Below are 26892 nucleotides of genomic sequence, written 5' to 3'. Positions count from 1 at the left end.
AAAAACATCTACCTCTGTTTCACTGACTCTGCTAAAGCTTTTGACTGTGGAAAATTCTTAAAGAGATGGGAATATCAGACCACCTTATCTATCCCCTGAGAAAACTAAGCAGGTCAAGAAGCAACAGTAGGAACCTTACATGGAACAACTGACTGGTTCCAAATTAGGAAAGGAGTACAGCAAGGCTGTGTTTTGTCTCCCTGTTTATTTAACTTATATGCAGAGGACATCATGTGAAATGCTGGGCTGGATGAATCACAGGCTAGAATCAATATTGCTATGAGAAATACCCACAGACTCAAATGTGCAGATGATATCACTCTAATGGCAGAAAGTGAAGAGGAACTAAAGAGCCTCTTGATGAGGGGGAAAGAGGAGAGTGAAAAAGCTGGCTTAAAACTCAACATTCAAAAAACTAAGATCATGGCATCCGGTCCCATCACTTCAAGGCAAATAGATGGAAGAAAAAGTGAAAACAGTGTCAGACTTTATTTTTCTGGGCTCCAAAATCACTGCAGACAGTGATGGCAGCCATGAAACTAAAAGACGCTTGCTCTTTGGAAGAAAAGCTATGACAAACCTAGACAGCATATTAAAAGGCAGAGACATTACTTTGCCTACAAAGGTCCGTCTAGTCAAAGCTATGTTTTTTCCAGTAGTCATGTATGGATGTGAGAGTTCCACCATAAAAAAGGCTGAGCGCCGAAGAACTGATGCTTTCAAATTGTGATGCTGGAGAAGACTCTTGAGAGTCCCTTGAACTGCAAGGAGATCAAACTAGTCAAATCTTAAAGGAAATCAACCCAGAATATTCATTGGAAAGACCGATGCTGAAGCTCCAATACTTTGGCCACCAGATACGAAGAGCTGACTCATTGGAAAAGACCCTGATGATGGGAAAGATTGAAGGCAAAGAAGAGGGTGACAGAGGATGTGATGGTTAGCTAGCATCACTGACTCAATGGACATGAATCTGAGCAAACTCTGGAAGATAGTGAAGGACAGGGAAGCTTGACGTGCTATAGTCCATGGGGTTGCAAAGAGTTGGGCATGACTTAGTGACACCAACAGCAAAAATAAAAACTGACAACCCCATGCCCTGGGGCCTCACTTGCCCACATTCTCTCTAAGGAGTGTGTTTCCTTCCTAAATAACCCTTTTTGAAAAAAAAATAAATTGTGGTTGCACTGGGTCTTCATTCCTTTTTGGCGCAGGCTTTCTCTGGTGGCGGTGAGTGGGGGTTACTCTGTGGCTGGGTGTGGCCTTTAGGCTCGTAGGCTTGTAGCTGTGGCCCACAGGTTTAGTGTCTTCGAGACATGTGGAATCTTCCTGGACCAGGGATGGAACACACTTCCCCTGCACTGGCGGGTGATTCCTATCCACTGCACCACCAGGGAAGTCCCTGAGGAACTCTTCTTTCACTTTACTCTGACTTGCTCTTTAATTCTTTCCTGTGAGAAGCCAAGAACCCACACTTGGAGACCATCCCAGGGACTCGGATGTGACCTCGGGATGTGACCGTCCTCTTGGGCCCCACTTTCTTTCCTGCAACACTCTGGGCCTCTGTTTTATGTTTGTTCTGTTTTTCAATATGATCGAGGTAAGTATCATCCTGGATGAGCTATAATGTACCTGGCCAGAGCTAACATTTGATGAGTCCATAGTTTTCCAGGAAGAAGTTTTGAGAACTTAAGTATTGCTTTCATAACACCTCATTCTAGAGCAAGGTTGTCTAATAGCAATACATTATGATCCATATATATATATATTTCTTCTAGTCCTATAAAAAAACACACAAACGGGTGAAATTAATTTTAGTAATAGATTTTACTTAGCCCAATATATTCAAAATATTATTTCATTATTCAATTAGCGTAAAAAAATTATTGAGATATTTTGTACTTGTGGCCAGTGGCTACCATGCTGGACAGCATAGGCCTAGGGTTTAGCTCAAGAGTGACCAAATCCAACCAGTCTTCCTACCTCAGGCCTCACTATCCTACAGTCCATTCTAAGAAGATCATTGTGTCACTCCCCAGCTTAAAAGATCTCTGAGCGACTTCCCTGGTGGTCCAGTGATTAACTCTCCACCCTACCAATGCAGTGGGCATGAGTTTGATCCCCAGTGAGAGAGCTAAGATCCCACATGGCATGCAGAGTGGCCAATAAATAAATAAATTAATAATAATAAAGATCTCTGATATCTCCTGCTCTTGGAGGACAAGGTCTGCAACACACCGTCATGATGTGAAAGACTCTTCACAATCCGCCCAGATTTGCCTTTTAAACTTATTTTTTTTCTCGCCCCTCCAAGAAGTGATCACTGCAGGCTTTTCTGTCCTTCACTTGGGGACCTTCTTGAAGATTCATTCGTTGGTTCATTCATTCAAGGAGCACCTACCAAACTTCAGGCAGCGCGGCAGGCTACGGACCCAACCCAAAGGGTGTCAAGAATCTTCTTTGACCAGCTCTTAAGCCTCCCCGCAACACCCACCTCACCGAGGTCCAACACCACCTCGCCCCACCTCGCTCCAAGTTAGCTCTCGGTCAACCAATTGGGTGGTTGATTCCCGGGTCCTTCTCCCCACCCTCGGGCAAAGGAATGTGTATTTTTCGCCATTTCTTCCACCCCTGCCACACGACCGATGTTCAACCAGTTGATGAATGACCTACCGACCAACGCCCACCTTCTGGTCTGAGGAACTAGAACGCGGAACAGGGGCGGGCTGAAGGAGGCCTTCCGCTGAGGTCCCAGTGTTGAAACTAGCCAGGGTGGGCTAGGATCCCCGCACAGCCTGAGATGCGCCCCCGACCCAGCAGCAAGGCATTAACCGGGGCAAGCTCGCGACCACCACCCCCATTCGACCAGTTCCTGCCGGCGTGTTAACGGGGACACGAAAGAACTAGGGACATGGCTGCGAGGGATCTGGAAGGCACTGGGGCCGGGCCCAGGCTCCGGCCGCCCGGGAGCAGGAGCCTGCGCTGGGGGCGAGGAGCCAGCGCTGGAGGCGAGGAGCGCCCGCGCCCGCAGCCCCGGGGAAAAGTAGGCGGCGCGGCGGCGCGGCGGGAACTACAAATCCCAAGGGTCGTCTGCCCGAGAGGCGGAAGGGGCGGTCTCGGGCGGGGCGGGGCGAGGCCCGAGGGGCTCTAGGGCCACGCCCCGGCTGCGGGCTCAGCGCACGGGGCGACCATGTCCGGAGGTAGCAGCTGCAGCCAGACCCCGAGCCGGGCCATTCCCACTACTCGGAGGGTGGTCCTCGCCGACGGCGTGCAGCTGCCCCCTGGGGACTACAGCACCACCCCCGGCGGCACGCTCTTCAGCACCACCCCTGGAGGTAGGCGCGGGCTCCGGGGAGGTGGCCCCCTGCGCCCCGGCTCTGGGTGCGGGCGGTGGGGAGTCCGGACTCAACAGGAGCGGGGAGTGCTCGGGAGCCGCCAGCTGGACGGGGCGACCGAGTTCCGGGGCGCGATGACTGGGAAGAACGGAACGGGGTATCAGGGAGGCAGTAAGAGTCCGGGAGGTGGCCGCAGGGAGCGAGCATGGGGGTCGCCTGCGATCGCCAGCCCTCGGGCGCGAACTCCAGTGCAGCGTCTGCCAATGCCAGGAGTTTTCTTCTTTCTGGGAGAGACACCTGACTCCCCCGATCGTTGACAAACGCACAAACGCACGCTTCCAAGACCACCACATGCTGAGGTGTGCTGCCCCTTGTGGGTATTGGGGGCAGTTCTAAGGCTGAATAGGGTGGGGTCGGGGTGGGCCACGCACCACGGAGAGGCCGGGCCAAGGGTTTTGTGGGATGGGATGTTGGGATCAATGACCCTCGCAGAACCCTTCTTCCTTCCCGAGGCCCCCCACCCCACCCGACCCCCAGCCCCGGCTTTAGGCGGAGGGTGCTCTCCTGCCCCTGCGGCGCCTCGGCGGCACGGGGAGCAGATGGTTCTTTCAGGCGCGCGGCGGTTGTCCGCGCAGGGACCTGGGGCCGCGAGCCGCGCTATGCAGAAAAACACGTTCTTCTGTCCGCGGGGGAGAGGAGGGAGGGAACCGTGTGACCTCCAGGAGCGTGGATGAGGAAGAGGAAGCTGAGCTGGCGCGGGTGGGGGCCCGCTTCGCGCTGCCCTCGGGAGCCTGGCATTCGCTCACAGCTCCGGAGCCCGGGTGCTGATGAAACCTGCCAGCGCGTTTGAGTGATGAAATCCCCGAGCTTGCCGCTTTGCTCCCTCCCTCGCGCTGTCCTCACCCGCTCCTGCCCTTCTCCCCTTCCCTTTACGCCCTCTGCCGCTTCCCAAACTACTCGAGAAGAGCGCCGCACATTCTGGCATCCGGGCTGAGACGCACGCACTTGGGCGGGGCTGCCCGCCTTGTCGCCTGGCAGCGTCGGGGGCCACTTGCTTCTTTTCTCAGGCAGCTGTCCCACCCGCGGCGAGCACAGCCAGATCCGAGGCCCTGGTTTTGTTTGACTCAAAACATACAGCGTGCGAGCTTTTAGCCACCTAAGTGGTTCCTGGACAGCGGGGGCCGCCTTTTTCTATGGGACGCGGCACCGAGGCCCCCAAACACGTGCCTATGGTCCAATCTAACACCCGATTTCCCAAACTGAACAAGAAACAGCCGCCAAGCGCAGAGGGGGAAAAGTGCTGCCGCGTCTATTAAAAATGATCCAAGGGAAAGTTCCCAGTGACTCTTGCTGTCTCTCTTGTCTCAGATTCTCTTTCCATGCTGGACCTTATGTAGTCCATGCTACTCCACTTTTTCTGTGCTAAAATGTGTCTACTGGGACCTTTCGGGACAATTTTGGGGTCCCCTCTAGTGAAGGTGTAAGCCACTGCTTCATCTGTTCAGGGTGGGCACTGACTCAGACTTAGGTGGCCCTATTTTGCACCCTTGTTGCTAGATGGGGTGGATCAGCTTGGAAGCAACAGCCGGGGGTGCTGTTTATGGGAAACTCTCTTCCACTTCTCCCTTTGCACTGGTAAATTGCGGTTTGGGGCAGATCTCAGCCAGTCTCCCTCCTTTTGAAGGTGTTCATTTGGGAGAGGGACAAGGGGCTTCTGCATCAGTGTGACAGTTTCTGAGGCCAACTGGAAGGAAGCTAGCAGTGCCAGGAGCCTAGAGAGTGACCAGCCTAGTGACCAGCGAGGGAGACGCAGCTAACAGTCCATAATCCAGAGAATCCAGGCTTGCCTCTGTATAACCAAGGCGTAGAGTCTTCCTCCAAGGCCCACTTTAGCACAACCCTTTGCCTGGGCAGAGGAGCTTGACCTAATGAGTAAAGGTCATTCCTGGCCCCCTTCTGCTTCGGTCAAGAGTGCTGTTTCTCAGTCTTCTAGGGGGCACATGAATTACCTGGGGACCACATCTGATTCAGTAGGTTAGGGGTAGGGCCTAAGATTCCACATTTCTAACTAGCTTCCAGTGACTGGTATAAGGACTGTTCTCTGAGCTCTCAGGAATTGGTGGAATGTGACAGCCCTCACCAGGCTCTCCTCTGTGGTCTGACAAAAAAAGTGATGCATCCATCCAGGTAAACTTCTCATGAGGTTGGGTTTGGCATCTGTCTTTAAACTAGACTCTGAAGAGCCAGGCTCTCAGCAGAGTCTGCGTGGTTGGATAGTGTCAGAAGCTACTGGAGTAAAGTATCTGCTGGTCACTCTTGCTGGGAATGGCTCTGCAGTGTGTGTCTCAGGGGAAGATAAGAGCAGATGACTTGAGCCATCTCCAGTTCTCTGACTCCAGTTTGCTTTCCATGCTCATTAACCCTACACAGGCTGAACCACTGATCTGAAGAAGCTGGAGAACTGAAGAGAAATTTACTTAAGAAAATTACTTAAGAGAGTGTCACTGATGAACACTCAAGTTTGTAGAATCTTATGGTTTTGTTTTTTCCAATTTTATTGAAATATAGTGCATTGACAGTGTGTTCATTTCTGCTGTACAGCAAAATGATTCAGTTATATATTCTTTTTCATATTCTTTTCCATTAAGTTTTTATTTTTTTCTCCTTCTTTGGTCATGCCATGCTTCTTGCAGGATCTTAGTTTCCTGATGAGTGATTGAGCCTGTCCCCCTTTCCTTGGAAGCGTGGAGTCCTATCCACTGGACCACCAGGGAAGTCCCTCTGTTGGGGTTTATCACATTGAATATAGTTCCCTGTGCTATACAGGAGAACCTTGTTCTCTATCCATTCTGTATATAATAGTTTGAATCTGCTAATCCCAAACTCCCAACCCTTACCTTCCCCACCCCAACCCCTTTCCTTTGGCAACAAGTCTATTCTCTGTATCTGTGAGTCTTAAAAGTCTTAAGTAACACCATAAAGCACCAGAACCTTTGAGTGGGTCAGAACCCTTCATCCACCCTTCCCCCACCAACCTCTACATTCCCAGTTCCTTACTGGATGTTTGACCCAAAGCTACAGGAGCCGTGGCTTGGGTGGTAGTGGTACCTAAGCCCTGGGTCTGGACAAGGTCAATCAGAGGTAAGCAGCTGGGACTGCAGGTGGTACTGGCACCCTATTTGGTTAGACAAACAAAGCCTGCGCCCAGGAAGCTTACCTTGGGGCAGCTCCCGGGTCTGGCCCTGGAACAGAGAGTGCCAGGAAGAGGATAGGGTAGGCTGGGCACTGAAGCCGGAGCGCGGCCAGTGTCCCCAGGCCTCAGTTACACTGCCTCTTTATTACAGGTCAAGAGAACTTGACATTGACATTAAGGCAAAGAGGGAACTATAATGGGTCTCTTTTTATACTGACCCGAGCTTCCTTTTAAAGCATTTAGAACATTCCATACTATGTGCTTCATTAAAGACTGGCAGGGACCCTGGTGTAGAGCACCCATAGCCTTCCTGATCTTACTTCCTGATACTTACAATGCCATGGCATTGGAAGACAAAGTGTGACCTCGAGGGCTTCCATTGCAAGCTAGAAAGATGAACACACCCGAAATAGAATTATAAGCATCAGAGTTGTATCTGAAGTAATTAGACAGACACTCACCCCACCCCTGAAAACTTACATGATATTAAATGAGACTTGCCCACTCCAAGTAGCCAGCGTGGTTGGCCTTACATTCTAACAATGTAAACACAGCTGTTGGATATGAATTGCCTTCAGACCTTACTTTTTTTTCCCCAATATCCTCAAGCGTGGCAGGGCCTCATTATTGATAAAGGGGTTTGTTTGTTCTTTTCCTGAAAGAGCAAAAAAAGTCCTTCATTACCAAATTTGGAGAAAGGGCCAGCAGGATGGTGCCATATTGACTATTGGTATAAAGCAGCGAGGCATTTGCTTGTCAGGGTCTTTATTTGATGTCGAGTTAGGAAAAGGCAGCATTATTGAAACAAGGATTGCTTCCCAGGGTGAAATGAATGAAAAGTGTTCATTTGTTGATTCTTGATTCTTGAGTGTTCAAACGTATGAACGAAAAACATGTTACTTTCTCGTTTTACTGAGATCCATGCCAGTGTTCTTCCTCTTTTGTGATTCACAACAATGATTCACATGTCTTTGTTTACGTATATGTTACGTATTTGTTACGTCTTTGTTTACGTATTAGACAGGAAGTTCTTTCAGAGATGGCTTACTCATATTTGTAGTGCAGCCAGCCACATCAGATGTCTAAAAGGTGAGAGGTGAAAGACTCCTGTGATGCGAGTATTCTCAGGGTGACCTAGTGTCTCTACGACTAGGCCTGGGTCTGGGCTGGCTTAATAAGAATGTTTAAATTTTCTTTTCTGTCCTCTTAGTTACAAGTGTAACTATCTTGGAATGTCCCAGAAGCAGAAGCTAACTTTCTCTGAACTTTCCCACTTATCCCAGTATTATTCCAAGTTAATATGAAGCTGACTGTGGAAGGAGGTGACTTTTTATACTGAACTAGTCAGTGTTGGGGCCCAGGTCTCAGACACTGGGATTCATAGTCTTCATTTACTTGTTTGTGGCCAGTATTGCTGACTCAGCAGAAATAGGTGACATCTGCCCATGGCATTTGGATGCTTAGGATATGGGCCTTGTAATCCACTGCCTATGCCCATGAGGGTTCACGGGGAGAGCTCAGATACTAGGCCCAGAGATCTCATCTTGATGAGAAGGATTGTATCAGCTACTGTTGTACACAGCTACTGCTGTGTAACAGGCAACCCCCAAACTTAGTAACTTCAACCACCACCACAGCAATCTGTTATTTCTCTTCATTCTTTGGGTAAATTGGACATTTTTTGATCCTCTTGTCTGAGCCCACTCATCTGGCTGCATACAGTTGACCATTGGATTGCCCTGGGCTGGAAGTTTCAAGGTGGCCCTAGCCACCTGTCTGGGTATTGCTGGGGACAGCTGGAAGGTGGGGCTCTCTCTCCGTCCTCATGGCCTCACACCATTCAGAATATGAGTTATTTACATGGCAGCTTCCAAGGCCTCTTAAGGCCTTTATTCAGAAGTCATAGTATGTCACTTACACAGTATTCTGTCTGTCAGAGTAAGCCACAAGGCTAGCCCAGATTCTAGGAGAAGGGAAATGACTCCTTTGAATGAGAGAAGCTGGGTATAAACAGGGATAGGAGGATTTATGTGGGCTATGCTTTGAGACGATGTTCAACAAGGGTCAGGCCTCAAGGAACAGTCCTTTGAGGGGATTTAACTGCCTCTCCTGCTGAGTGGCCAACAGAGCCAGGGCCAGATGTTGATGTTCAGTCACTCAGTCATGTCCGACTCTGCAACTGCAGTATGCCAGGACTTCCATGTCCTTCACCATCTCCTGGTGCTTGCTCAAACTCATGTCCATTGAGTCAGTGATGCCATCCAACCATCGTGCCCTCTGTCGTCCCCTTCCCCTCCTGCCTTCAGTCTTTCCCGGCATCAGGGTCTTTTCCAATGAGTCGGGGCTTCACATCAGGTAGCCAAAGTATTGGAGCTTCAGCGTCAGCATCATTCCTTCCAATGAACATTCAGGATTGATTTCCTTAAGGATTGACTGGTTTGTCCAAGGGACTTTCAAGAGTCTTGTCCAATACCACAGTACAAAAGCACTGATTCTTCGATGCTCAGCCTTCTTCACAGTCCAACTCTCACATCCATACATGACTACTGGAAAAACCATAGCTTTGACTAGACGGACGTTTGTTGGCAAAGTAACGTCTCTGCTTTTTAATATGCTGTCTAGGTTGGTCATAGCTTTTCTTCCAAGGAGCAAGCGTCTTTTAACTTCATGGCTGCAGTCACCATCTGCAGTGATTTTGGAGCCCAAGAAAATAAAGTCTGTCACTGTTTCCATTGTTTCCCCATCTATTTGCTGTGAAGTGATGGGACTGGATGCCATGATCTTCGTTTTTTGAATGTTGAGTTTTAAGCCAACTTTTTCACTCTCCACTTTTACCTTCATCAAGAGGCACTTTGGTTCCTCTTCACTTTCTGCCATTAAGGGTGATGTCATCTGCATCTGAGGTTATTGATATTTCTCCCAGCAATCTTGATGCCAGCTTGTGCTTTATCCAGCCAGGTGTAGGAGACAGGAATCACGAGCCTGTGTGTTTATTGACTATTGGTTTAAGAACAGAGGACGCCTTCCTGAAAACATTGAGTCATGGACCCCATGTCCTGCTTTCAAGCCCTTCTACTCAGCTCCACAAAGCAAAACACACAGGTGGACATGGTGCCAGGGCTCTGGGCCATATATTCACTTGGTGTCACGCGTACTAACTGCCAGCCAGCCTACCTCCTGTTTCCCCTTCAAATGGCCAGGCTTCAGGTACTGGCCCCCTCTGCCCAGCACCTGCATTTGAACATCCTTGATTTTCTGGAGTACCGGCAAGAGGCAGGTGTCTGAGCCCAGGGGTCCACAGGTGAGTGGGAGGGAGACTACTGCTGGTGCGGCCAGGATCACACTCAGCACATGCACTGGGTCTCTTGCCTTAAGGAGTGTGAACGGGTTTCCCTCTTCTCTCTTCCGAACAAAAGGGGACAGTGAGCCTGTGCAGATTTGCTAGGTCTCCTGTAACCAAATCCACAGACCGGGTAGTTTAAACAACAGAAATTTATATTCTTCTTGGTCTGGAAGCCCAAGATCCAAGTGTGGTTTCTGCTGAGGCCCCCTCCGTGGCTTGCAGAGGCCGCCTCCTGCTGCCCCTTTTCAAGGTGGTGGTCGTGGTCCTTCTGTGGAATGGCTCTCTCTCACAAGGACACCAGCACATTGTTTTAGGGCTCCACCCTAACGGCCTCCTTTTCACATAATAGCCTGGTTAAGAGACCTTATCTCCAAATACAGTTACACTGAGGTACTAGGAGTTGGGGCTTCAGCATGTGAATTTGGGGGCGTGCCATTCACACAAAAAAACAGGACTCCTTCACTTTCCGGCAGCAAGGGGGGTGGTGGATTTCAGAAGGGCACTCACTGTTGGTAGTGCATTTCAGGGGGCAGCCTTACTTGGCTATGCCAGGTGTAGAGGGAAAGGGGAGGAGCTTGGCCAGCCTTAGAAGTCGGTCAGCTGTTTTGTTCTGTCTCTGGAGAAACTTTGTCCCTTCTGCTTAATTTTCAAATCAGCCTGCCTGTTCCCTTGTGGGACCTGAAGGAAGGGCCATTTGCCATTGGCTGATGGTCCCTTTGTTATTCCAGGTCCTTCATAAGACCCCTAAAGGGTCTTTGTCGGCGGGGGGGAGCGGTTATTTTATTTTATTTTTTAATATTTATCTGGTTGTGGCAGGTCTTGGTTGTAAGATCTAGTTCTCTGACCAGGGATGGAACCCGGGTCCTCTGCATTGGGAGCCTGGAGTCTTAGCCACTAGACCATCAGGGAAGTCCGGAGATTGTAGGGGTCTTGGTTCTCCCCGGAGAGCTGGCAGGGTGGGAGGGGAAGGGCAGACTTGGAGTGAGCGAGCTTTGCTTCTTTACCAAGCTACACCCCCGCCCCCTCGGCCAGTCAGCTGTGCTTGCCAAGCAGACTGTCCTGCAAGAAAGAGCCGGGCCCTGCTGCTGAGCTGAGCATACTCGTTCCAATGGGTTTCTCCCGGGCGGCTGGCCCGCGTCCCAGCACAGGCGTTCAGCCCTCTGCCTGACCCTGTTATGAAATGCTCTCCCGCCCCTGGAAGGGGAACAGCAGTTCTAGGAATTCCGTGCTTGTACTCTTGCTGGGCCTCACGTCCTCGGCCCCTGGGAGGCGCATTCCTGCCAGTGGAAGCCTGGGAAGAAAGAGGGACCAGCGTCTCAACTTACAGGAGCTGCATCCAGCCGCCTCTGGCCCCCCGGGGCTGGACCGCAGGGAGATGGAGGAGGAATGTAGGAGGCCTCCCTCCCAGGGAACATACTGTCCTCAAACAGGCAGAAGAGGAGGCAGAAGTCTGAAGACCCTGGTGGCTTCCCCTTGGCCAGTGCTGGCTGGCGCGGGGGCCCGGGCTGCCTGGCTCATTGTAAACAGAGGCTGGTCTTTAGGATGGGAGGCGAGACAAGCTGGGTCTATCTTGGGATGGCTGCAAGGGGCTGGCCTTTCTGAACCTGTTTCCTGCCTATGAATTCAGAATAAGGGGTCTCCCTTGTGGGGGTCCACAGAGACCTAGCAGGTCAGGCTGTGGCAGGCAGGGCTCACATGGTGCTATGATGCTCACAGTCTGACACTCCTGTGAGGCTTGGGTTTTGTGCTCACCGAGTGAAGAACTGGGACTTGGAGGTGAGGGCTGGTGCAATGTCGCATCTAGTTTTGAGCCCAGGACTGCTGCCTCCCGTCCCCAAGCTAGTTGCACCACTTTCAATTTAAAAGCACCTGCCCACAAGGGGATCCTAAAAATAAATGGTTGGTATCAGAGCTGGAACACACCCGAGAGATTATCTCTAAAGCCTGGCCTAGGGTTGGGGCTTTAAAAATAGTTTGAATGAGCCCAGAACAAGCCCTTGTTTACAGGCGAGGAAACCAGACCCTGGGGCATGTGTGCCTTGCTTTATACGTTCAAGCAAGCTGTCCTCACCCCCAAAGCCTGCCTGAAGAAAATATACAGTTCTTGCATTTGGTGCCTACCTGGAGTGTAAAGTCCCAGATGACACCGGTTACCGAACAAGCCACAGCTCATGGTGCTGCTTGAAGCCCGTTTCTTTATGGACCAAAACAGGAGGGAGAATGCCCTTACCCTCCCCCCCAACCCCGCCCCCTTCTCTCCAAGTCTCTTTTCAGGGTTCTTACCTCCCCTCTGGTTTATCCCAGCTTTTTTTTTTTTTTTTACCTCTATATAACTGAAGTCACACTGGTCGTGGCAATACCGAGGACTTGCTTGTTTAGGGCTGACTTTGTGTGAGCCATGGTGCCGGCCCACATGGTGATCCTGGGAGGCTTGAACTGCCATCATCACCATCGCCCCCATTCTTCAGGGGAAGAGATCGAAGCACGGGGACTTCTCTGGTGGGCCAGTGGTCAAGAATTTCCAGTGAAGGGGATGTGGATTTGAACCCTGGTTGGGAAACTAAGATCCCACACTTCAAGGGGCAGCTAAGCTCACATGCAAACTACTGAGCCCTCGTGCCTCACCTAAGACCTGACGCAGCCAATAAATAAATAAAAGAGAAAGAAAAGAAATCGGGGCACAGCAATATGGAGCAATAATGCCCAGAGTGGATAGAACCAACAAGCCAGAGAGCTGGGTTTCTAACCACTAGGCTGTAAGAAGAACAGCAGGCATTCACACCCGGCCCCCCATCATGTAGTCCCCATCCCTCTCTCTCTATAGCTGGGAACTCTGGCAGACAGCTGGACTCAGGGTAATGCATTTACATGGGCTTCCAGTTAGAAGACAGGCTCAGCTATTCTCTGCCTGTAGTTCGAGACGCACCCTTCAACTCAGAACCCAGTAGGATCTCAGCTACACAAATGGTTGGAAGGGCTGGGGGCAAGGTTCACCTCTTTTCTGCCCTTGCCCTGAGGGAGGCAGGTTCTGGATTCCCTGGCTCTGTACCTGTAGTCTCTCCGGTCTGGATCATCCAAGGACCTCCCCCAACTCTGGGTCAGTGTAGAATTGGGGTGACAAGGATGCTTCCATGGCTTGGGTTAAGAGTCAGGGGGCTTGGATTTCCTGTTGCCAGTGGTACACACAGGGTAGACCTGTCCCTGCCCCTCTGTGGTCCCCATCTATGTCTCTAGACTCCACACACTTGTTTCCAGGTCTTTCTCCTACTAAGTGTGTGTCTGAGATCAGGGGGCTGTTCCTGTATCTAATGGTCCCTTGCATCCGTCACACCTGGCTTGCTGTGGTCCAGAGGGGTTCAGTGATAGGGAATATATGACCCAGCACCCCTATTCTTGGGGCATGTGATTGAGCAAAGGTTGGCAGTTGTGTGGGTGGGTGTTAATGCTTGTCCCGATCCTTGATTACAATTCCTGGGGATGCTAGAGGGGTGAGCTTACCACTCTTTCCCCAGCCCAGCAGAGATTCTTCAGGACATGGGGAATCTGTCTTGTTCCAACCACAGCAGTTTTAACTTGACTTACTAGGAAAGGAGAGTCTGACCCTATATCCTTATTTATTTGTTTGTTTACTATCCCTGTATCTTTATTACATGTCAAAGAGTCAGACACGACTGAGCAACCAACACACAGATCGCTGTATTTTTTTATTTTGAAAATATTCAGTATAAAAGATGTATTCCTTGCTTTAATCCTTATCTCACCCCCAGAGATAAGTGAACAAAAAATACAGTTCTGTGATTTCTTTTTTTTTTTTTTTGTGGCCAGTGTGGTGGTGGTTTAGTCGTTCATTCATGTCCAACTCATTGTGACCCTGTGGACTGCAGCCTGCCAGGTTCCTTGTTCGTGGAATTTTCCAGGCAAGAATACTGGAGTGGGTTGCTATTTCCTTCTCCAGGAGATCTTCCCAACCCAGGGATCAAACCCAAGTTTCCTACATTGCAGGTAGGTTCTTTGCCAACTGAGCCACAAAGGAAGCCCAGACAGTGTACACTTTATTCCAAGTAGTACCTGCACAGCATTGCACTGTATGTCTGATGCATAGTTTATTTAACCTGTCCCTTAGTTCTTTTTTTTTTTTAAGTCAAAGTGTGTATATGTGTGTGTGCATGCACATGTGCGCGCATGTGTGCTCAGTCATGTCTGACTCTTTGTGACCTCATGGACTGCAGCCTGCCAGGCCTCCCTATCCTTCACCATCTCCTGGAGCTTGCTCAAACTCAGGTCCATTAAGTCAATGATGTCATCTAACTATCTCATCCTCTTTCATCCCCTTCTCCACCTGCCTTCAATCTTTCCCAACATCAGGGTCTTTTCCAATGAGTCAGTTCTTTGCGTCAGGTAGTCAAAGTATTGCAGCTTCAGCATCAGTCCTTCCAATGAATATTCAGGATTGATTTCCTTTAGGATGGACTGGTTTGATCTCCTTGCAGTCCAAGGGACTCTTAAGAGTCTTCTCCAGATGGAGAATCTCTATACAGTCCACAAAAACAAGATTTGGAACTGACTGTGGCTCAGATCATGAACTCCGTATTGCAAAATTCAGGCTTAAATTGAAGCAGGGAAAACCATTAGGCCATTCAGGTATAACCTAAATCAAATCACTTATGATTATACAGTGGAGGTGACAAATAGATTCCAGGGATCAGACAGGGTTCCTGAAGAAATATGAACGGAAAAAAAAAAAAAAAAAGAAATATGAACGGAGATTTGTAACATTATACAGTGTAAAACATACTGACCCAATATTTTTATAGATCATACTACATTTAAAGTTATTACAAAATAATAGCTATGTTTCCCAAAGTTGTGCAATATATCCTTGTAGCTTGTTTATTTTATACATAGTAATTCATACCTATTAAATCCTCTACCGCCTTGCTCCCTTCCCTCTCCCCATTGGTAACCACAGGTTTGTTCTCTGTTATCTGTGAGTCTGTTTTTGTGCTGTTATATTCGTTTGTTTTATTTTTAGATTCCACACATAAGCTATTACAGAATATTTGTCTTTCTCTCTGATTTGTTTCACTAAGCATAATACCTTCCAGATCTATCCACATTGTTGCAAATGGCAAAATCTTCATTCTTTTTTATGATTGAGTACTTTCCATTGTGTATATGAATTTCACATTTTCTTTATCCATTCATCTGTTGGTGGACGCAGGTTGCTTCTATATTACATATTTATTGTTTTTAATACTATGATTCTTGGTAAGCCCTGTAGATTTTAGTGAGAGCATTTCCATTTTTTACAACCTTTTTTTTAAAAGTAGAATTACTAATTTCTTTAGTTTAAAATGTGCTCAGTACCCAAATCCTGAAATCATGGAACGCTGCTCAACAGTCTTGTTCAGTTGCTAAGTCTGACTCTTTTCGACCCCATAGACTGCAGTTTGCTACGCCTCCCTGTCCCTCATTATTTCATTGAGTTTGCCCAAGTCCATATCCATTGAATCAGTGATGCTATCCAACCATTTCATCCTCTGCCGCCCTCTTTCTTCAACAGTCTGTAATAGTCTCAATATTCTGCAATAACCTAAATGGGGAAAGAATTTGAAAAAGAAAAGATACACGTGAATCACTTTGCTGTACACCTGAAGCTAATACAACGTGTTAATTAAATCTAAAAGAACAATTTTGAAAAGAAAAGTGTAACTATAAAAAAATAAAATGTGCTTAGTTTTCATTCAGGTAAGTCTTCCCACACCCGCCAGCCCCTTTGAAGTGCCTCTCAGTATGGTTTCACAGTCAGACCTCTGCATTTCTCCATACATTTTCCCTCTTTTCTGAGCAGTTTGGAGACTCTGGACCTGCCACACAGCTGCGGGCATGGGATTCCCAGGAGCCTCTGGTCTTTCTCTGATTTTATAGACTCCATCTCCCTGGCACTTTATGCAGATGGCTCTGTTCTTCTGTTTGGTTAGCGACCCCATGGACTGCAGCCTGCCAGGCTCTGCACCCTCTATCCTATGGCTAGGGCACTTATTTAAAAATAAAAATCCTCATTTGAGCTAATAAAATCCATAATCTAAATGCCGGTAGGGGTGGCACCTTAAACACCCACCCCTGGACTTCCCTGGTGGTCCAGTGACTAAGTAAGACTGGACTCTGAGCGCAGGGGGACAGGGTTCGATCCCTGCTCATCGTTTGGCTGGGTATAAAACAAGGTCAGGATGACTTTTGCCCCAGGATAGTGAAGGCATTTGACCCACTGTCCTCAGGCTGCCTGTGTAACCACTGAAAAATTTGATACATTCTTACTCCCAATCCTCAGTGGGCACCTGTTGTCTTTCAACTCTTTCTGGAAGATTTCATGATTTACAATGAATCTTAAGCTGGTGGTTTTTTAATTCATTGCAGTGGATAGTCAAGTAGTCTTTCAAGACTCATCTCTCTCAACTCAGCAAAAGTATATTTTCTTTTTTTTGTATTTAATTAATTCTTTTGATTTTTTAAGTAATTCTTTTGATCAAGTTCTCTTGTCTCTTTTTCTTGATTTCCTTTTATCCAGGATTTGGGTACTGTCTTACTGGAGTGGGGGGCCATTGCCTTCTCCATCTAATTGGTTATCTTTTTGTCTTCTGCTCCCTTTATTATTTAAGAGTGAGGAGTTGCTCAAGAGCTGGCCAGAAGCCCCTTGTCTGTTCCAGAGACTGAAGTGCTCAATCTAGTGGCTAGTTGGGTTTTTTTTTCATGTGAGATAACCCCCTCCCAAAATCTGTCTCTGTAGGTCTTTATCTTTGCTCTTTATTCTGAAGCAGAGGAGCGCAAAGGGTTTGAGGCCACTATTCAGGAGGTCAGCTTATTTTGCCTGCCTGGCCTCCTCCTGGGTGACAGATGGGTGGCACCTGTCCCTGTTCTCAGCCCCCAGCCCCCTTTTCCTCAATGCCTCTAATTCTCAAAACTTCCTGGGTTCAACCCCGCTTGCTTGCTGTTACAACCTCAACTGCCACCTTCCTACCTTTAGCTGTCCCCCTTTTCCTCCCTGTTAGAACCATTCCTGGGACTTGCCTGGTGGTCCAGTGATTAAGACTCTGTGCTTCCACTGCAGGGGACCTGGGTTCCATCCCCTGGTTGGGGAACTAAGATCCCACATGCCACAGAGGGAGGCTCCCCTCAAAAAAAAAAAAAAAAAAAAGGAAAGGGGAAAAAAGAGCCATTCCTCCCTTCACTTTCTGTCTTCATATATCGTGATGTGGAGAACAGTCGGAGCCCCGTTGGCATCCAGGTGGGCACAGGCGCTTCTGTTTCTAGTTCTCGGTGTTTTGTATGACTTGCGAGAGAAGCAGGAGGAAGAACCATCTTGTTTCTGCCTCCAGAAGCTACCTGCTGCTGCTAAGTCGCTTCAGTTGTGTCCGACTCTGTGCGACCCCATAGACGGAAGCCCACCAGGTTCCCCCGTCCCTGGGATTCTCCAGGCAAGATCCTCAAAAGCTCTCATTTATAGACCCTTGTGGAGGGGGCTTGTTTTCCCTTGCACGGAGAGGAAGTGGGTCCTCAGCTAAAGAGTGTTATGGGGTGCCGCCTGGTGTGACACCCACGCACCCCAGAGGACCACAGCAGACCAGCACCCCCAGCTGCCGCTGTTCAGCCTCACAGGGTCCTCGGCATCCCCACCGGTCCCCACTTCCTGTCCCCTTGTGCAGACCAGGTCCCAGCTCCGGGGCTGCGCTGCAGCCTCGTCGGCCAGGGGTTCCTATTTTCGACAATATGGGACTGTGTGTGTTTTGTTAGGTTTGCCTCATCTGTGGGAGGCTTTGGGAGTTTTCAGATCACTGGCCATGGAGGTGGATCCCATGAAGGCTTAGAAGAAGAAAGAGTTAAAAAGCCAAAGCGGTTCCATCTCCAGCTCCTATTCCTCACAGGCCCCAAATTAGCCAGTCAGTGGTGACTTTGTGGTCTTATCCCAGGCTCAGTACCTTGTCAGCTGACTTTCTGGACACCACTGCTTACCCCTTTGTCTATCCCACACACACACCCTCCCTCTCTGGCTGAATTACTCTGATGGTGGGTATTGTTTTTTTTTTTTTTTAATATATATTTATTGGGCTGTGCTGGGTCTTAATTGTGGCATGCAGAACCTTTCAGATGCAGCATATGGGATCTAGTTCCCTGAGCAGGGATCGAACCCCCGCCCCCTGTGCTCAGAGTGCAGTCTTACTTAGTCACTGGACCACCAGGGAAGTCCAGGGGTGGGTGTTTAAGGTGCCACCCCTACTGGCATTTAGATTATGGATTTTATTAGCTCAAATGAGGATTTTTAATTTTAAATAAGTGCCCTAGCCATAGGATAGAGGGTGCAGAGGCTATTTCTTTTTCTCTTTTAAGTGTAATTACTGACTTTTAAAATGCTGGGGGCCACTTCAGTGTATGTACCCCAAAGATTTGAAAGGAGAGTATCAAGATATTTGCACACTATGTTCCTAGCAGCATGATTCACAATAACCAAAAGGTGGATGTAACCTGAATGTCTGTGGGTAAACAAAATTGGTATATCCATACACTGGAGTATTGTTGTTTAGTCACTAAGTCATGTCCGACTGTTGTGACCCCATGGACTGTAGCCCACCAGGCGCCTCTGTCCAGGGGATTTCCCAGGCAAGAATACTGGAGTGGGTTGCCATTTCCTTCTCTAGGGGATCTTCTCTACCCAGGGACTGAACTCGAGTCTCCTGCATTGGCAGGCAGATTCTTTACCACTGAGCCACCAGGGAAGCCCATGATGGAATATTATTCAGCTTTAAATGGAAGGAAGTTCCCACATGGAGTCCAACCATGTAGATGAACCTTGAGGACATTATGCTAAGTGAAACAAGCCAATTGAAAGAAGACAAATACTAAAAGATTCCACTTACAGGGGGTACCTGGAGCAGTCCAGGCTTCCCTGGTGGCTCAGATGGTGAACAGTCTGCCTGCAATGCAGGAGACCCAGGTTCTATCCCTGGGTTGGGAGGATCCCCTAGAGGAGGAAATGGCAACCCACTACAGTATTCTTGCCTGGAGAATTCCATGGATGGAAGAGCCTGGCGAGCTACAGTCCATGGGTCGCAAAGAGTCAGACACGACTGAGCTACTAACATACAACAGAGCAGCCCAATTTGGACAGAAGCCGAGTGGTGGTTGCCCCCGGCTCGGGGAGGGGGGATTGTTTCCTGGATGGAGTTTTAGTTGGGCAGGATGAAAACAGGCCCGGAGATGAGCTGTATGACAATGTGGGTGTACTTAAACAACTCAGCTGTACATTTAAGATTACTTCAGATGCTAAATTTCATGTTATTTCTGTTTTACCACACTTGTTAAAAAACAGCAAAACCACTGGGGGCTCGTGACCTTTAAAGAACCTCAGAAGCTGCTGACCTCCAAGTTCTTTTTTTGAGATGACTGAATCTCTAGCTCTCAGGTTCAGCTCTGATAGGGTCAGTCACTCTACCCCGGGGTGAACAAAGAAACAAAAAAACCCAAGGTGGTATTAGGAGTTTGGGATCAGTCGATACAAATTTGTATACATAAAATAGGTAAACAGGGAATTCCCTGCAGGTCCAGTGGTTAGGACTCTGCTTTCACTGCCGAGGGCCAGTGTTCCATCCCTGATTAGGGAACTTGGATCCCACGAGCTGTGTGGTGCAGCCAACACAAAACAGACGAGAGTCCTACTGTATAGCACCAGGAGCTATTTTCAATAACCTGTAATAAACCATAATGGGAAAAAATATGAGGCATATGATATATATTCAGAAATACATATATTACTGAATCCCTCTGCTGGACACCAGAAAGTAACACAGTATGGTAAGTAACTATACTTCAATAAAAATAAATAAAATTTTAAAAAATGCCAAGGTGGCCGGTGGGAAGGAGATAAGGGGGTAGGGTGGCCAGGCCATGATGACTAAGAAACAGAGAAAAATGGGCCCATCTCTGAAGCCAGGATGCCCTCCCTCCAGAGAGGGCACTGATGCTTTCCATTTGGAGCCCGCTGGGCATGTCGGCACACAGCCCTTCATGTTACAGGTGAGGAAACTGCCCTTACAGGTGAGGCCCAAAGGTGGAAGGGGCACAGGGCCACCCAGCTGGTTGGTAAAAGTGATAGTCTCTCAGTCGTGTCAGACTCTTTGCCACCCCATGGACTGTAACCCACCAGGCTCCACTGTCCATGGGATTCTCCAGGCAAGAATGCTGGAGTAGGTTGCCATTTCCTTCTCCAGGGGACGTTCCTGACCCAGGGATCGAACTCAGGTCTCCTGCACAGCAGGCGGATTCTTTACCATCTGAGCCACCAGAGAGGGCTGGTTGGTAGCAGGACCTAAAATACAGCCCCAGGTCTGTGCCCTTTGCTGTTCACCCCTCCCCCTTAGAAACGTGAGCTCTGAACTGTAGTCCTCCTGATGATGAGGGGCAGGGCTCCCAACCTCAGCATTATTTGCCCCAGACCGGGAGAGCAAGGCCGGGTAGCCGCCTGGCCCAGGCCGAGGTCAGACCAGGCCAACACAAGCAAGGAGGCAAAGTTTATCCTGAGTCTTTCTCACCACCCCCTGCTCTTCCTCATCCTGGGTCCTCCTCTGCACCGGGAGCCCAATCTTAACTCACATCAGAGCTCGGAGATGCAAGCCCATCCCTCTCCTGTCTCCGGGGTTAGTAGACAGGCAGTGCTCAACATCGAGAAACGAATGTCAGCTGTTGGAATGTCGCTCAGCAGAGCCCTTAAGTGAGGGACATATTTCAGAGCTATTGATGAGGATAGGCATTCCTGGAGTCCTTGTGTCCTGGTTTCTAAACTCAGGCCATTCACCATCCGCCTATAGTCTTCATTTTTTAATTGATATATAGTTGATTTTGTTAGTTTCAGGTATTTCAGTTCAGTTTAGTCGCTCAGTCGTGTCCGACTTTGCGACCCCATGGACTGCGGCACGCCAGGCCTCCCTGTCCATCACCAACTCCCAGAGTTTACTCAAACTCATGTCCATTGAGTCGGTGATGCCATCTAACCATCTCATCCTCTGTCATCCCCTTCTCCTCCCACCTTCAATCTTTCCCTGCATCAGGGTCTTTTCCAATGAGTCAGTTTTTCGCATCAGGTAGCCAAAATATTGGAGTTTCAGCTTCAGCATCAGTCCTTCCAATGAACATTCAGGACTGAATATAAGTTTCAGGTATACTGCAGAGTAATTCAATTATACATATGTATGAATCTATTGTTTTTCAGATTCTCGATCTTCTGGAGGAGGAAATGGCAACCCACTCCAGTATTCTTGCCTGGAAAATCATTCTTATGGGGTTGTAAGAGTCGGAAAGGACTTAGCGACTAAACAACAGTGGGTTTTTATAATAATTGAGTATAGCTCTTCCTGTACAGTAGGTCCTGGTTGGTTATCTGTTCTGTATATAGTAGTGTGTACGTGTTAATCCCAAATTCCTCATTATCCCTCCCCCTCTTCTGCAGTCTTTATCATACTTTGCATTCTACTTGTATGTATATTTAATACTTATCTTTGTATCACCTCTCCTTTAAAATTTATTGTTTTTTATTTTTTTGGCCGAGCCCCATAGCTTGTGGGATCTTTCGTTCCGCTACCAGGGATTGAAACCACACCCCCTGGGCAGTGAAAGCTCAGAGACCTAACCACTGGACTGCCAGGGAATTCCCTAGCTTTTATTATGTAGATTATAGCTTATGTGATATATAACATGTACCATTACCATATTCAATTACATCCTGTTGTATATATTAAAAGGGAGTTTGCTATCACAGCTATATATGGAAAACCAGAGTCATTTGCCATAAATAGAAGTAGCTATAAAAAGAACATAATGACAACAAGACAGTTTTAAATTCTAGCTAGATGCCTCTGCCTGTTGAAGGCTGAGCCTGGGGCCTGCTCCTAGTGGAGAAGGGAGCCACTAGCGAATGTTCTGGAGGTGCTTTGTTACTAAGACCACGGTGGGTCTGCAGAGATGATCAGGATTTAGACAGGGGCCCAACGGGAGTCACCTTCTCACTCTTCACTGTTACTTGTGAATCAGCAGGCCTCCTCCCTGGCTCCTGTGCTTGAGAACACGCTCCTTTTTTTTAAGGAATCTCTCAGGCAGCTGCCCTCATAGGAGGGCTCTTGGGAGGCCTAAGGTCAGTGAATGATTCTATAAGACGTGGTCCCTCACCTTGGGGTGACACTTGAGAAAGCAGAGTGAAAATTAAAGGAATGGAGGGCAGACTGAAGAGAAACCCTGAAGTCGGGTGACACGTGAACAGAGGATGGGTAACCGGACGCTGGGCGGAGTGGGGGCGTCTCCGGGGAGGTGGACTGAGTTAAGAGAGCTGCGGTGAAGCTGGGGGTGCTCCCTGTTACTCTTTTCCACAAAGTCCAGACAGGAGGAGTTCTCATATTTAACTGGTGGGGAGTGGTTAGGGGGGCGGTGGGGTGCAGAAATCACTTACTTTTCTCTTTGCTCCTTTGTCAAATGGAGTTAAAAGATGCTGGATATTCCCCAAGGGTGTGTAAGGACAGAATTGAAAAACGCATAAAAAACCCACTTTGGGGACTTCTCTGGGGATCCTGTGGTTAAGACTCTGCCTTCCAATGCAGAGGGCAGGAGTGAGTTCCATCCTTGGTCAGGGTCAGGGAATTAACCACATGCCACTGGTAGGGTGCGGCCAAAAATTAAAAAAAAAAAAAAAAAAAACCTCCATGGAGTACCTGCTGATCCCAGGGAGATGGAGCGGTTCGGCGATAGCAGAGTCCTGGGCTGCAGGAGGCAGTGAGTGAGCCTCACACCTCCGCCCGGGCTTTTGCAAGAAAGCCTGCCGCCTCTGCTGGAGCTGGGCCTCAGGAGGAAAAAGCAGGCCAGGGGCTTCTCCGTGGCTTTATCCGTGTCCCCGCCCCCTTGCAGGTACCAGGATCATCTATGACCGGAAGTTCCTGATGGAGTGTCGGAACTCACCTGTGACCAAGACGCCCCCGCGGGACCTGCCTACCATTCCCGGGGTCACTAGCCCTACAGGCGATGAGCCCCCCACGGAAGCCAGCCAGAATCACCTGCGCAGCAGCCCCGAAGACAAGCCGGCAGGCGGTGAGTGGCCCGGAACGGCTGGGCTCTCGCTCCAGGAAGCGGAAGATCGGGCGTGGGGGTGGGTGTTCCGGGAGCAAGGGGATGCTCCTGCCCGGTGGAGCAGTCCAGAGGGCGAGGGAAGGGTCTGGGGTGCAGCACTTTCATCGGAACCCACTTTCCCCAGGAAAGGGGCCCAGGAAGCTCAGGCAAGGCCATTCAGCCTCATCAGATAGTCTCGTTAGCGGGGAGCTTGTTTGAAAGGAGATGGCCTCCAGGCGGCCGCTTTGATAAGCCCTTGGATAACCTTTATACAATTGTCCCTGAGGCATTTCTGTGTGTCTGCAGCAATTTGGAACACACCCAGGATGTTTTTGTGCAGGAAGCTACTTATCAAAAGCACAGCGTCCTCGCCCTCTAGGAAATTACACATCTGTGGGATTAGAAAGGCGACAGGGACATCAGGTGTCCTAGTTGATCAGGCGGTGGAAACAGTGCAACCAGCTGTTTCTGCAGTGGACAAGGGGAGGCTGGGTTCTTCCTCCCACCCACCCCCTCCCCCCATCAATCAAAGCAGCCAGCCCTGCAGAGGTGCTTGAATACCATCTCCCAGGGACCGGCTGGCCAGAGCATCTGAGCTCTTACTACGGGAGGAGGGACCATAAGCACTGGCAGAGCCTGGAAGCCACTGACCCTTCACCCGAAGGCAGCAACCGGGCCCAGACAGGAAGCAGCTGGGCCCTCAAGTTTGGGTGGCCTTGCTGACAGCATGGAACCCAGCTCCCTGGGGCCTGCAGGCTGTGGTTCATCAGGAAGTCAGGAGCCCCACCTCCCAGAGCGGGCCGCATTTGGAGATCCATGGGCAAAAGAGAGGTGGACACAGACCCACAGAACCCAGCAGGAAGGACGGCCCAGGCAGTGAGGTTCCCTGCCCTGTGATAAGTGATGGACAGGGCTTCCCTGGTGGCTCAGTGGTAGAGAACCTGCTGCCAACGCAGGACACCTGTGTTGATCCGTGGCCTGGGAGGATCCCACATGCCTCAGAACAAGTAAGCCTGTGCACCCCCAACTAGGGAACCTCTGCTCTAGAGCCCAGGAACCACAACTAATGCCCCAACGTGCTTCAGCTCCTGAAGCCCGTGTGCGCAGAGCCGCAACGAGAGAAGCCACTGCAGTGAAAAGCCTGAGCCCTGCAACTAGAGAGGAGCTCCCGCTGGCCGCAACTAGAAAAAGCGCGAGCAGCAACACAGACCCAGCACAGCCAAAAATAAAGAAATTATTATTTTTTAAAAGGATAGACAGAAAGATGGACAGAGTCGTGTGGTTGGTCCTCCACTCCTCTTTCGCCTTAAACCAAAGACTGGCCGTTGCGGATGGAGGCTGTCAACACGACAGCGGCTCGGTCACCGCAGCCTGAAGGCTGTCCCCTGCCTGCACTTGCATACCCTCGCCCCTCCCGGCCTCTCGAGCTGCGCCGGCCCACAACGAGAGCTCTGACCCCACCATGGCAGCCTCATAGTCCGCATGGTTGTTGGGATGGGGTGGGCTGAAGGAGGAGGCACGTGGTTTTTCATGTTGCTTCACTGGATATAAGAAGCCAAGGCTTCTGCCCTTGGACACACATATTTGTGTCAACATAACCAGAAGTTAAGGGCGGTTGTTCTCCCGTAGGGGTCAGAGCAGGCCTTCTGCCCTCCAGAACCTTGGAGCAGCCTTGGCCAGGAGGTCAGGCACAAGGCAGTTCCATTAAAAAGGAAAACAACGTGTCACTGCGTGAATTACTTGGAAATTTTAATGGTGAGAGTTGGGCGAGTGCAGCGAGCAGCTGAATTCCCCAAATAGCTGCCGTATCCCAGGGTCAGGCTCTTCTCTGGGGAATCGGGTATAGGCAGAGGAGGTTACGGTCCCATGTCCTAACCCAGAAGCTGGGACACATGCTCAGAAAGGTTTTATGTTTTAAGGAGTATGTGTCTGTGAAATTGTATTCATTTCAAATCATAAGGAGCCATTCACTCTTCTTAAAGAAAATACAAGTGATCCAGAACACAGGGCTGTCAGCTGTCCAGTGGGGAGACGTGGTCTCTGCTCTGGGATCAGGGGAGTGAGCACAGCTAGACGTGTGTCTCAGGAATTCCTGGGCCTGCCCTCTGTGCACTGTCCTCAGCAGCATATCCCTGGCCCCTGCTCTCCCTGTTGGAACAACAGAACGGGAAACAGCACCCCCTCCCGGTCTCTCGAAGGTTCAGCTGTGCCATTTGCCCATGGCTTACCTGGTCCTCTGCCCCTTCTCTCCCCAGGTGAAGAGTCACAGTTTGAGATGGACATTTAAAGGGCCAGCCATCGGAGTGAGCCATGCCTCCAGGCCCCAGCGGCCCCTCTTGGGAGAAGTCACACCAGCCAGGCCTTATGCAAGCGACCATCTTGGGCAGGCGGTGGGCATGGGGCAAGCCGCCCCAGCCCCCTGCTCCCTCACTCAGGGCCCCAGCTCCCCCTTCTTCTTCGTGGACACCAGCACATACCTCCGTGTGCCTCCAACTCTGCAGGAACTAGTACCCGGAGGGCAGTGACCTCGGGCGCATCCCACAGCCCAGGGCCGGCAAGTGGACACGGAGGAGGCCTTCTGAATGGTCCTCCGGCTCTCCCGGCCCCTCCTCTGGGGGAGCACCCACGCGCCCCCCGTCACTTAGATTGGTGTGTGGGGAAAGCTCCCCACCCCCTCCCTTCCCGAGAAAGGAAATAAAAGCCACCTTCGCCCTAGGGCCAAGAGTTGGCCCCTGTCTGAGCTCTTTTCAACTCTGTATGGATGGCTAATGCTTCTCAAGTACTTCCTTTTGGCCTCTCAAATTGATGGTTGACTGACCCTTGTGGGGGCAGGGTGTGGTGAACATGGGTTACCCTTGCCGTATGGCTCAGGAAGTGAACCACACATACTCCATCACAGGTGTCGTCCTGGCAAGGGCTGAGCTGTGCTACTCTCATCTCCTGTTTTTTGGTGCTGGGGGCTGCCTCTTTTCTGGGCTGGGTCCCCCCCAAATGTGTCCAGTGGCGCAGTCCCCTTTGCTCTGCAGCCCCCACCCTGCAAGCATCAAAGGCCTGACCCCTGGTGTTTGTCGTCAAGTGTCCCTTGTGTGACTGCTAGCGGGCCACAGACCCCTGAGGAAGCTCCCTGCCTTGGGGATTTCATTGAAATGTAAGATTTGCCCATAGAAAAGGTAGCATGAAAGAGACTGCATAGGAATTGGTTTCCAGCAAGTGGTCCACGTAGGGGAGGCTTCATGGAGCTGATGCTACAGCTGGGTCCTGAGAATACCTGGCTGGGAGAAGGCCGGGGCCTGGGTGGCCAAGGGCAGGTGGTCCTGGAGAAACAGGCTGTACCAGGACAGGGCATCAAGTTGCCTGCTTTGGCCAGAGCAGGCAGTTTGTGAGGGTGGGGGTGCCTTTCATAAATGACAAAGGGGTTCAGATTTCTAAGGGCCTCAAATGCCAGGCAGAGGGGCCCACTAAGAAGCAGCAAGTGTTTCTCATCTCATACACAGGGTGTGCTGAAGGGCGGATGGCCCTTGTCCAAGAGGCCATGGCCAACCTGGAGCTCACCAGTTCTGGACTCGGAGCACTTATCAGCCTGCTGTTTGGGGAGCAGAAGGCCTTAATGGCTGAGTCCCTTGCCTGTTCTTTCCTTTTTTCTTTTTCCCTACAGTTGAGTTGGAATCTCCTTCCCTCCCTGGACTGCAGTGGCAGCTGGATTCCTTGTGCCTGGTGACAGAGTGTGGGAGGATCCGGGGCAGGTTGACTCAGGCATGCAGCATGTACTTTTCCTATAGATAGGAAGTGAGACTGTGGAGGGGCCACCACCAGAGCAAAGACAATGACTAAAGCCCCAGCTAGGGGACTTCCCTGATGGTCCAGTGGTTAAGACTCTGCAG

General features: G+C 49.9%; 1 protein-coding gene and 1 long non-coding RNA gene across 3 annotated transcripts; one reads left to right on the top strand and one right to left on the bottom strand.

The window, feature by feature from the left end:
- Positions 1 to 3142: 3142 nt before the first annotated feature.
- On the top strand, positions 3143 to 25735 carry EIF4EBP1 (eukaryotic translation initiation factor 4E binding protein 1). The gene is made up of 3 exons (XM_025278649.3): positions 3143 to 3335; positions 22814 to 22993; positions 25267 to 25735. The coding sequence occupies exons 1-3, from the start codon at positions 3191 to 3193 to the stop codon at positions 25296 to 25298; spliced, it is 357 nt and encodes a 118-aa protein (XP_025134434.1). The 5' UTR covers positions 3143 to 3190; the 3' UTR covers positions 25299 to 25735.
- LOC123330633 lies at positions 15321 to 22751 on the bottom strand. 2 transcript variants are annotated; one of them, XR_006640290.1, is made up of 2 exons: positions 22621 to 22751; positions 15321 to 15464 (listed from the first exon to the last, which is right to left on the bottom strand). It is a non-coding gene; the product is annotated as an uncharacterized LOC123330633 (long non-coding RNA). The 2 variants fall into 2 exon arrangements; XR_006546673.2 differs by lacking the exon at positions 22621 to 22751 and adding an exon at positions 22362 to 22610.
- Positions 25736 to 26892: the final 1157 nt, after the last annotated feature.

Source organism: Bubalus bubalis, chromosome 1 (genome assembly GCF_019923935.1).
Source record: "Bubalus bubalis isolate 160015118507 breed Murrah chromosome 1, NDDB_SH_1, whole genome shotgun sequence".
NCBI lineage: Eukaryota > Metazoa > Chordata > Mammalia > Artiodactyla > Bovidae > Bubalus > Bubalus bubalis.
The sequence above is the reverse complement of the archived record's forward strand: the minus strand, read 5'-3'. Positions and strand labels throughout refer to the sequence as shown.